Source organism: Triticum aestivum, chromosome 6D (genome assembly GCF_018294505.1).
Source record: "Triticum aestivum cultivar Chinese Spring chromosome 6D, IWGSC CS RefSeq v2.1, whole genome shotgun sequence".
NCBI lineage: Eukaryota > Viridiplantae > Streptophyta > Magnoliopsida > Poales > Poaceae > Triticum > Triticum aestivum.
The window spans coordinates 306,720,896-306,732,760 of NC_057811.1; the positions used below are offsets into that span (position 1 = coordinate 306,720,896).

At 45.1% G+C, this 11,865-nt stretch overlaps 1 protein-coding gene across 2 annotated transcripts; it reads right to left on the minus strand.

The window, feature by feature from the left end:
* Positions 1 to 214: 214 nt before the first annotated feature.
* LOC123144786 (serine/arginine-rich splicing factor RSZ23) lies at positions 215 to 4,156 on the minus strand. Of its 2 annotated transcripts, none has more exons than XM_044564024.1 (5): positions 3,911 to 4,156; positions 3,591 to 3,695; positions 2,451 to 2,539; positions 1,268 to 1,514; positions 215 to 828 (listed from the first exon to the last, which is right to left on the minus strand). In XM_044564024.1, exons 1-5 carry the CDS (start codon positions 4,153 to 4,155, stop codon positions 510 to 512), a joined length of 1,005 nt encoding a protein of 334 aa, XP_044419959.1. In that variant the 5' UTR covers position 4,156; the 3' UTR covers positions 215 to 509. The 2 variants fall into 2 exon arrangements, with proteins under 2 accessions (XP_044419959.1, XP_044419960.1); XM_044564025.1 differs by having other exon boundaries at positions 3,907 to 4,079.
* Positions 4,157 to 11,865: the final 7,709 nt, after the last annotated feature.

An 11,865-nucleotide genomic window follows, 5' to 3' on the forward strand; every position in this document is an offset into this window, starting at 1 on the left:
CAACGGGACGTCCTCACAAACCTTAAACAGCAACAGCTGCCGTGAAGCATCGCTTTTAGCTGCAGACCATGATGTGCAATCTTTTGAATATTCGTTCCGTGCTAGTACCTTCCTAGATAGTCATCAGGATCATGATAGGTTTATATGACTATGCGTAATAGTGGCTACACGTGTCTAGAGAACAGAAACGTAACAAGACGGTGACACATTAATATTCAAGAAACAGTTTCATCAGCACATAAAAATCCATGCACAGCATCCGAATAATCCAACAGTACAAATGTTACAGAAAAAGAAAACATATCTTGTCTCAAGACCAACTACATACGCTAGAGTCATACAGTCAAGAGAAATCCCGCTTCCGCAATTGTATCAGCAGCAAAAGAACACAAATGCCAGCGAAGAACAATACTCGGCCGCCTGGCCATTCAATAGTCATACCGAAACATTCAAGGAAACAAGTGGAGGCCCCCGCCCCCCAACACTTCCAGCATTGTGGAACCAAGTGCTCACGCGTTATCAGCATAAGGGGACTCCTCACGCTGGGGTGGCTGTGCTGGGGACCTGCTATAGCTCCGTTCACGGGCTGGCGGTGGTGACTTACTGATGCTTCTGGCGCGAGGAGGCGGTGGTGACCTGCTGATGTTTCGCGCACGGGCAGGCGGCGGTGACCTGCTGATGCTTCGCCCACGGGCCGGCGGTGGAGACCTGCTGATGCTTCGCGCACGGGCAGGTGGTGGAGACCTGCTGATACTCCGCGCCCGGGGAGGCGGTGGTGATCTGCTGTAACTTCGCTTCCTGGGAGACCGATCCCGTGGGCTGTAGCTCCTGAATCAGGTAAAGATAAAAGCATTGAGCACACAGCTGCTAAAGTATTCGTAAGAGATCATACTACTACGGCAAGGCAATGTCGGTAATTTGTTCCATCTGTTAATGCACAAATGGTTCTTCACATTTTATGTTTCTGACCTATTGACAAAGCCAATGAAATTGTAGCAGACAAAACGAAAAGGAAAACATTAGACCACTTTACCAACAGTCCCACACAGAAGTAAATGACATAGGACTTGGGTAAGAAAGTAAGAATCAGAAATTGAAGAATCGACTTCCACATGTACTGAGAAATATTACTAGGTCAAAATTAGAACTTTCACAAACAATATCTCACAAGATATTCTTCCTTTGTTCTTCAAGCCTATATATTTATAACTACAGATAACACATGTCCATGCCTAAAACATAATTTACTTGTGAGCGGAGGGCATACCTTCTGCCATAGCTTGGGCTCCTGCGGTATCTTGGGCTACGGCTACGGCTGCGGTGCCTCGGGCTCCGGCTGCGGCGTCTTCCGCTACCCAGGCCCCCAGAACCAATCCGTAGGCGACACTCTCGTGCAAAGTGGCCACTTTCACCACACTCATAGCACTTCATATCAGAACCTCCAGAGCGTTCACGTTCTCGGCCACGGCCACTACCAGATTTGGTTGACAGCTCAACTCTCCACCCATTCTTGCCTATTAGCACAGCATAATCAGCACGATTGTCATAATCACAAATTCATGAATGTTCAGACATACAGATGACTCCATAACAGCTAAAGCACAACAGAAGTCCAATCGCCAATAACAAAAATGTCTAATATGTTGCTGATCAAGTGGTCATCATATGATGATATTGGAACTTGCTCAAATCTAAGAGACCTTAAGATAAGAAGTAGAACTCGTAAGTCTTAGCAGTTTCAAGTTCAAACTGAGTTGAACATGTTTCAAATTCAAACTGAGTTGAACATTTTATGATTTATAAGGTAGCTGTTTACCAAGGTCATCCAAGTTTCTTTATTTTGAAGGAAATGCACATGATAATGCTTGCCAGTCTCAGTAAACAAAAGCAGTTATAGTGTAGTGCAGCGTGATTATCTTAGCCATCCGCAGTCATGCTATAGCCAATACGTGAGTGTGCTTGCTGACTGGATAGGACATATTAATATACATTGCTACAGGATTATAGATACTGATCGGTTATTAGTTCCTGGTCATGGTCGCAATTCACGGTTTTCAAGTACAGGGCTAATATATTTGTAGGTTTCTGTGCAAATACAGTTCTTTTTTTCGGCTTTTTCCTTTGATGGACAGGAGTTAATCTCTGAAAAGGCAACAGAAAGCATTATACATCAGACCATTCAATATGAATCCCACAAGTACAGGCCTGAATTCACTAGCATCACCAGCCAAAAATGAGCTAGCTAGGCCAAATAGACTACAAAAAATTTACTTGTCAGTTGTATGAGAATCTAGACAAGTGATTAGTGAACTTATCAGGACGAGGTTAAGGATCAATGAGCAACCACGAAATGATCCCCGTTAATATTTTCTCAACTAGACTCATGAATCTACTAACTTATGGAGATAGTGATACAGAATCAACATGAAAAAATATGATTATCATATTACCATCCAATTCACGAATTGCATCCTTTGCGTCCCTGGTCTCATCAAAGTCAATGAAAGCAAATCCTGGTGGCTTTCTAGCAACCCACACACTGCAACGAAAACAAGTCAAGTCAAAACCAATCGATCCCATTTCCGCACGCACAAAAACATATAGGGAGTAACCAGCGGAACATCATTGTTACCGCAGTTGTTAACTTAAAATCATCCTAATCAACAGCAAGCCAGCAACTAATGAAAAAGCAGAAACAACATAACTCTTTGCCACGCAAATACAAGATCCACCAGATTGATACATTCAGAAATACAACAATAACTTAGGGGAAAAGATGAGACATATAACCCTTTAACCAGTAGACAAGAAGTTCAAAATAATGAGATACTCCTGACTGTTGAGTTCAAAAATGTACAACTGAGCCCTGCGGTAGTTCCCACATTAACTGTTGGTACTTCTAAGTGAAAAGGCATACACTGGCAGTCCAACATAATTATGCTGCATGTGCTTTAGAATTACTACGATGATACCATCATCTGCACCCACACATAACTTCACTTAATGTTGCCTCTACATCTCTTATATCCATTTCATACTTTTCTAACCTTCACTGTTTCATATTTGCCTATTAACTTGTACCACATTATATCCCTTTAGCATATGGTAATCCAAAATAAGCTATAGAAGACCTGTACATGCATGGCCCGTTGAACTTAAATTAAAAAAAATCACAAAATGCAGTAACATAAACTGTTATTATCAGGGAAATTTTACGATGTGACCGAAGAAACAAATTAAAAGCAAAACAAGTGACCAAGCAATGCAACTAAGATATAGTTATACATAAAAGCTTCTATTCCTCAAACAGAAAGCTGCATTATGTTCACCAAGAGATGGTCTCAACTCTGAATTTCACACGAATCATGCACTAAAATCAGGCTTAGCAAATAGCCAGCATACCAATATACTTGGCACGTATACTTTTAGCAGACGAGCTAGTCACCAGCTGAACATGAAATGTGAAACTACAACTTAGCATGTCTACAAGCAAGCACAGTAGTTATATCACACCAAACTCGTGAAAATAAGCAAGGGTATGTGCCGTACTAGTAACTTCAGAATTGTTAACGAAGTCATAGGCATCTCACCTCTTGAGAACCCCAAACACGCGGAACTCGTCCTCGATCTCGCGCGCAGTGGCGCGCGGATCCAGATTCCCCACGTAGACGCGAGCCATGACCGCAGCAGCGGACCTGCAAGAGGAAGAACGAAAAAATTCTTCAAAAAATGCTGACGAATCCATCACGAAGCACCTGCTAACCTCCACCCACAAATGAAAGGAAAAACGCCCCAAAAAATTCTCGCGTTTCGGGCACGGAATGAAGCGCAAAGGCGAGGAACGAGGGACCGGAACCCGAAGATACCGGGGGGGGGGGGGGGGGGGGGGGGGTTCTGGGGGCGTACTTGCCTTCGCGGAAGCGCCTCCCTGGGAGGATGGGGACTCGCGAATCGGGTGGCGAGCGCTTCGGAGGCGAGGAGGGGAGCGGCTCTAGGGTTTAAGTTTGAGCCGCCGCGGGCGGAAGAGGGGGGATGGAGGGTTGGGAGGGAAGGTGTTTTTAGGCGAAGGGTTGACGCCTCGGGACAGGGGCATTTACGGAATTCTCGTTTATTGGGATGGGATGTGGATTGGGGAAGAGGACGACGGACGCTCATGAGTTGCCTCGTGATTTCTCCGGTGGCGGATGAGCTGCTGGTTCAAGATCGTCCGGGACAGTTCAGGGAAAGAAAAATCGTCCGGGATCTTTCTTTTTTTTTTTTGGCAAAGGGAGTTTTTTTTAGAAAACACCACCCCATATATTGATTAAATTAAAATGCTGTTACAATTATTGAAATATATTGTCCTTCCCTCTTCATCAGTTCGGACTATTGAATGACCATGCCCACACAGTATTAAAAATAAAAAATTATGTGTTCGTTGCAATGGATTGATTCATCAATTCCCATCGTCTTGTCGTATTCTGTCGATAGACGCGTTCAACATATGGGATCACCTCTCCGTTCCTTGTTGCTATCAAATCGCCGCCGACCGGACCGTCGCCGCCAGTTGTTGGCTTGCTAGTTTCTTCGTGAAACTATATGGATGATCTGACAAGGGTTCTCCTTTCTTGACTTGTCCCCTAACAAATAAGGCTAGCGTTTGTTGTCCTTGGGTCGGCTAGGCGACCAAGAGTTTCCCTTTGGTGTTCCTCGTCGTCTCGACGGCCGCTGTCTGTTGGAGTTTGCTGGTCTTGATGATCTGATGAGGAGACTTCTCTACAGGGTTGTTGTCCCCTAGCAAGAATAGTTGGGGGTTGTTGTCCTCCAACGGCTCCTGTCGCCGAGGTTTTTTCCTTCGTCGTTCCTTGTTGCATCGACTGTCGGCGACAATGGAAGTGCTTTCTTGGAATTATCGCGGCAGGCTCTCAACGACAACAATACGTGAGCTATTGGATCTTCAAGGGCGGGTGAGAGCGGATGTGATCTTTTCTCTGAATCTCACGTGAACAAAGTTAAGGAAGTTGCATTGAGGATTAAGTTAGGGTTTGATTCCCTTCATGTTGCTGAAAGTGATGGTCGCTCTGGTGGCCTCGTTTTGTTTTATAATAATGAGAAGGAAGTGGTTCTGAACTATATACCACCAAATTTTATCGATGTTCTTATTATGAAGGGGGACATGCCAGATTGGCGATTGACCGGGTTCTATGGCGAACCAGCTTGGGACCCGCGTCATTTGTCGGGAGCTTAAGGGAGATGCTACAAGTTCATACCTAGTAATCAGAGATTTTAATGAAATTCTAATGCCAAGTGAGAAGGAAGGTGGGAATCCTCGACCACCTGTATGCTTCAAGATTTTAGTGACTATCTATTGAATGTGGCCTCGACAGAGTTGAGTTTTGGGGAGATCAGTTTACATGGAGACGTGGTGATATCCGGGAGAGACTGGATCGGACAGTAGGCAATGAGGGATGGTCAACAAAGTTTCCATCGGTGGCGGTTGTTCATGAGCACCATGTGCACTCTGATCATCAGCCGCTGCTGTTGGACACGGAGTATTACGATGGATCTCAGCTAAGGAAATCGTCCTGCAAAAAGCTTGGGGCCCGTTGCTTACGTGAAGAAACAGTGAATGAAAACGTTATTACGACGTGGGAAAAACAAAGTTAGCTGGTCTGGGGCCGTGTCCTTGGCTGATAGGACGAAGGCGGTACATGTAGATTTGCACCAGTGGGACAAACATGTCTTAAAAGACCCGAAGAAGTGGGTGGGTAAATTGAAAACAGAAGTTGAGAAACTTAGACATGGGGTTTTGTCTCCTGATTCCGTTGCTAGGCAGAAGGAATTTCTTCTTCTGTTCGAGAATATTATGGAGCAAGAGGAGATCTTCTCGCTTCAAAGAGGCAAGGCGGAATGGTTGTTACATGGCGATAGAAACACGGTTTTTCCACAATGCAGCCACGTCAAGAAAGAAACAAAATTGTATAAAGAAGATGCTTGATGACGCAGGAATTTGGCGTCAAGGTACGGTTGAAATTAGTGACCATATTATGCAATACTTTCCTTATTCTCAGTTGAAAGTTGATGCTCTGATCTAGTTAAAAGAATAGCAACACAAGACATGAATAATGCTTTGCTAGCTCCTTATTCGGCCGAAGAGGTCAAGAAGGCATTGTTCGTTATTGGCGATTGATACGTCCATTTTGCATCATGTTTACCTACTGTTATTTATAATATTTTTATGCATAATAATGCTTTATGGAGTAATTCTAATACCTTTTCTCTCATAATATGCAAGGTTTACACAAAGAGGGAGAATGCCGGCAGCTGAAGTTCTGGACCTGAAAAAGCCATGTCAGAGTCACCCATTCTACACATCTCCAAATGAGCTGAAAATTTACGGGGAATTGGTTAGAAATATATGACAACTAATGGAGCAAATAACTACCAGATGGGGCACACCAGGTGGGCACAACCCACCTGGGCGCGCCAGGCAGCCTAGCGCACCCTGGTGGGTTGTGCCCTCCTCGGCCTACCTCCGGTGCCCATCTTCTGGTATATATGTCATTTTGATCTAGAAAAAAATAAGGAGAGGACTTTCGGGATGGAGCGCCGCCGTCTCGAGGCGAAACTTGGGCAGGAGCACTTTTGCCCTCCGGCGGAGCGATTCCGCCGGGGGAACTTCCCTCCCGGAGGGGGAAATCATCGTCACCGTCATCACCAACAACCCTCTCATTTTTGGGAGGGAAATATCCATCAACATATTCAACATCACCATATCCTCTCAAACCCTAGTTTATCTCTTGTGTTCAATCTTTGTACCGGAACATCAGATTGGTACCTGTGGGTGACTAGTAGTGTTGATTACATCTTGTAGTTGATTACTATATAGTTTATTTGGTGGAAGATTATATGTTCGGATCCATTATGCTATTTAATACCCCTCCGATCTTGAGCATGATTATCATTTGTGAGTAGTTACTTTTGTTCTTGAGGTCACAAGAGAAATCTTGTCGCAAGTACTCATGTGAACTTGATATGTGTTCAATATTTTGATGATATGTATGTTGTGATTCCCTTAGTAGTGTCATGTGAACGTCGACTACATGGCACTTCACAATATTTGGGCCTAAGGGAATGCATTGTGGAGTAGTTATTAGATGATGGGTTGCTAGAGTGACAGAAGCTTAAACCCTAGTTTATGCGCTACTTCGTAAGGGACCAATTTGGATCCAAAAGTTTAATGCTATTGTTAGATTTTATCTTAATACTTTTTCTCGTAGTTGCGGATGCTTGCGAGGGGGTTAATCATAAGTGGGAGGTTTGTTCAAGTAAGAACAACTCCTAAGCACCGGTCCACCCACTACTGCAGGATGCTGCTAACGCGACACTACAATCAGAGACCCTTCAATGAAACTGTGTGCAATGCAATAATCGCAAAGGGTGGTGTAAAAAATGTCAAAAAAGGTGCAAATCGTTTGCAATGGAGGATGCATCAAACACGGTTCAGATTTTAGTTGCGTGTGCGATGCAGGGCATACGGTTCAGTTCAATTAACTGTTTGCGATGAGGAGGAACAAAAGAAGTGGGCAGCCAGATGAAGGTGTGTGCGATGTACAACATACGATTCACTCGGATGAACTGTTTGTGATTAGGCAACACAAAAGAAAAGGTCAGCCAGATCAAGGTGTGTGCGATATACGGCATGCGGTTCACTCAGATGAACTGTTTGCGTTGAGACAAGGGAATATAAATGGTTCAACTTAACAAGATGTGTGTGATACACGGCAAACAGGTCTGTAATCGGAAACGTGTGCGAAGACCGATAACAACACAGACGATTGCTTCTAAAAAGCCGTGTGTGTTGTGAGCAAACGATTGCTGGTATACAATTATGAGTGATTGATGAAAACATCACCGACGGGTTCCATTGTTTAGTTCGTGTGCGACGTGATTTTCTTTGTCCGCACAACATCTACGCTCTGTCTACAGAGCATCAACATATATACTTAAAAAGACAGCATTGCATAACCAAATTAAGCATACAATTACACAAGTGACTACACACATAACATTTCCACACACCAAAGTAAGCAATTACATGCATACTAAACTAGGAGAAATGAGGATCTAATCATCTACTCATTGTTGCGACGGCGCTTGCCATTGCTCTGCTTCCGGCTGGATCCCTATCCGTTTTGGGGAAGGTGGCACTTCCTCATGTCAACGATCCGCCTGTACATGTCATAGCTCGTGTACGCCTCCTTGGCCGCGTACACGACGTGAGCTTTGTCAAGTTTCTCCATCCAGTCCGAGTGCTAGCCACGCTTGTCCTTGTTGCACAAATCATTCATGTCTCTGTAGTAGGGGTCGATGATGGCCTCGGCGAGGTGAACTAGTGAGTCCTTCTCATGCTCCTTGTTGCCCCAGGTCTTGTATTGGCCCTGGATGTCGACAAGATTCTGGCAGGCGATGCCCGAATTCTCGGGCGCCTTTACATCGTTAGTGATTTCCACCATAGCGAACATGTACTGGGGGCTGTTGACAAACCTGGCAAAACGCTCGCAAGGCCTTGTGGCCAGGCAGTAGTGGTAGATGAGGACGTGGTGGCGCACGCACATCTGGGCGACGGCGACCTTGGGACGAGACCTGGCACGAGCGCGGGTGTACTCGAGGTCGAACCCGACCACCTTGTACTTCTCCTCGGTAAGCAACAGCTCCATGATGTGGATGGAGTGCTCCACCCAGACCGGGTCGTTGGTGTACACCACCGAGAGGTCCATGAACCTTCTGTGGGTGTCCACCACGGCACGCATGGTGAACTGCTGCTCGTCTTCGGCAGCCGCTCGGAGCGCCATTGGAGCCGCGCAGGATACCCTCTAAGAATTTCTCATGGTGGGTGTGCTTCTTGCAATGGTGGGGCGCGATCAAAAGGTTGAAGAGACACAAGGGTTAAATGGCCGCTGTAATAAATGGGGGCCGACCAGCCTATAATCATCATGGCGTTCATAGCGGAGGATTCCAGTGCATGCTTGACAGCACCACACCTCACGCGTGGGCTCGAAGAGGCGCCAAATGTATCGTCGGTGAGCCTGTTCTCATGCTACCGCGCAAGCTTCCCGCCCGGCTAGTTTGGCCACGCGTCGGCTAGAAGAGGGACAAATCGTGGGCGTCTATTGGCAAAAATCTTTGTAAAAACAAAGTGTGTGGAATGAATTCGGTCATAAGTTTACCCGTGGGTGATGAGGTCAAAGTTACACAGAAGGGTGATGATGGACACTCGAGTGCGATAATTAATTCTGCGCTCTACATGGCACATGGTGGAAGAAACCAACTGTGTGCAATAATGTCGACGATCGCAGTTGAGTTAGCTATACAGATCGTGTGCTGTGAGATCGACAAGGTAAACAAACTCGAGAATGGTTAATAAAATCTAAGACCATTGCATATTAAGGTCAAAATAGTGCTACCAATATACGAGTCTCATACGATGCCATTTCAATGGTTGTACCACAAAAGCTCAAAATATTACAAGGTTCAAATTCCAGAGTTATATGGCTCAAATTTGAAGATTACAAGGTTCAAACTGATATTAGAAATGAAATTCAGCTCATCAGCTGCAAACGCTCGCGCTGATCCGCTGAACATGGATATCAGAGAGGTTCAAACTAATATTACCACTTCTAAGTCTGGTTTCGAAACCTCACAATTTTTGCAAAGGGATCAGCCACTGAGAAGTCATGTATGGGGTTGACACGATGACTTCCGATTACTCTGTCATCTAAAGTTCCAAAATGAAATTCAACATTTTTGGAGCCTATTCCATTCTGCCGCAGGCGCCGGCGCTGATCAACAAACCATTCATTTTTGCTAAATAAATGTAGGGCAAACCTCATTTTCTTCATCACCCTTGCTCTAAGAACAAAGAACCTGGCGAATATAATCTCCGGTAAGGTCCCTCGGTAGGAGTTCGAAGTAATTTCAGAGAGATGCAGATCTAGGCATTCGACGTGATTGTTATATTGTATTACATTATCCACCACTGGGCCTAATCTTATCTGCAAAAGAAGAAAACGTGTTAGTGCCTACATGCAATTTTGAACATTACTACAGGCCTATTTGGTTTGCAGGATTTGCAAAATGCACTAACATGCCATCTTCGATCTGTCATGATTAACATGGGCATTTGATTACATTCTAGAAAAATGTAGGCTTCTTCACAAGAGGTTGGAGTGGATGAAAAGTTCCCTAAGAAAACTAGTACATATGAATCCAAAGGAGAAATGCTTATTGATTGTAACCATATGGATCAAGCAACCAATATGGGGGGGACATGTATGTACTGAAATCCTCCAAAAGTATCCTTCAGAAATTGTAGTACATTTTCATTGTAAACTTGGAAAAAAGGTGTCACAAATTGAGCTCCCTTATGGTTAACATTTAACAGGAAAGGAACATCACCTCGATATATAGCTTCTCCAGGCACGGAAAGCATCTCAGGAAACTGACAACTTGCTCCAGGTTGGGGCCGATAGATTCTAGTGCCAAGACCTTCACTATGCGCAGTTTTGGTGTCAAGCTTGTCGGAATCATTTTCTGAATGACAGACGAACAAACATCTTCAAAATTAGAAATAATGTTAATTTGTAGAAGGAGAGGTAGAAGGCGGCTGTTGTACCTGAACGGGTGTGGATCCAATAACAAGTTCGAAGAATTTGTCAGACGAGTAGCCCACCATTGTCAATTTCGGTGCAGAAATGACATTAATTCTTATTGGACCTTCTTGATCAAATACAAGTAATCTCTCAAGTGCAGGTGTGTCCTCAATGACCATACCATGGTACACATCTTGTGATGTCTTCCTGCCGCACCAGCAACACACATAAATAGTCCGGAGAGTCATGGAGGTGATGTGGAAGGTACTCAACCCATTGATCGCGTGAAGACGAAGGTACTCGAGTGCAGTACACCCATGGAGCAGGCGCTCCATGTCACCGTTTGAGAGGCAGATGACGACGAGCTCGAGGTGCTTCAGTCGTGGTAGAATAAGAGCGGGCGTGTCATTAAGGGGGGATGGCAGTTCCTGAACTTGGCGACGCGCAGCGTGGGCGCGAGGCGGAGTGCGAAGGTTGGCAGCGACCGCATATGCCCATCATCAAAAGTGAGCTCCTTGAGCTGATCTAGGGCGGGGGATCGGAACCAGTCGTCAAGCTTGGCTCGGTCCTTGCCGTTGGAATGGAACTTGCCCATTCTAAGGCCTCTGGTTGGGCCAAGGTGACTGCCGAGGATCTTGGAGAATGCATCCAAGCTTTTTCGATAGCCATGGCAGAGCTCGTGGGTGTCGATGAGGTCGAGAGGGCTGGACTTCCATAGGGGGTGCCACCGCCGGGAAAGGACGGTTGTCCGCGCCCCATATTTGATTAGGAGGAGGGAGATGATGACTGTCAACATATCATCGGGGAGGCTACTGATGAAGTCTAGGCCTGCTGGAGTCGCTTGCGGTTCTAGCTCGCCCCGCCTCCGCTTGTTGGCAGCCCCGTTCTCCACCTCCGGAGTCTCCTTGTCAGCGGCGCTTTCTGATAGAAATGGGAGTACAAGGAATGTTTAGTTAAAACAGGGCAATAGAAAAGTGTATTGGTAACTAGAAGTTATTAGGTAGGAATATAGTAAGAAAAGGGAATAACAGTTGGTTGCTTAAATACTACACAATTCATTTGATAGTGCTGGGTAAGTCAACATGCAGATAGTTGCAAAGGAAACTTACTTCGAACAAAGTTTGGACGGATGATATCGTCGAGGAAGTTACCATATATCTCATGACCATGTCGTTTTATGTGCAGTGCAATTATAGTGCCAGGTTTCAGTTCATAAAACTTAGAAATTTCTTTC

Coding starts and splice junctions, on each gene's coding strand:
- LOC123144786 (XM_044564024.1), bottom strand. CDS start 4,155: ATGAGCGTCCGTCGTCCTCTTCCCCAATCCACATCCCATCCCAATAAA. Junction 3,696..3,910: donor AGGGAGGCGCTTCCGCGAAG/GCAAGTACGCCC, acceptor TTCCTCTTGCAG/GTCCGCTGCTGCGGTCATGG. Junction 2,540..3,590: donor GTGTTTGGGGTTCTCAAGAG/GTGAGATGCCTA, acceptor TTTTCGTTGCAG/TGTGTGGGTTGCTAGAAAGC.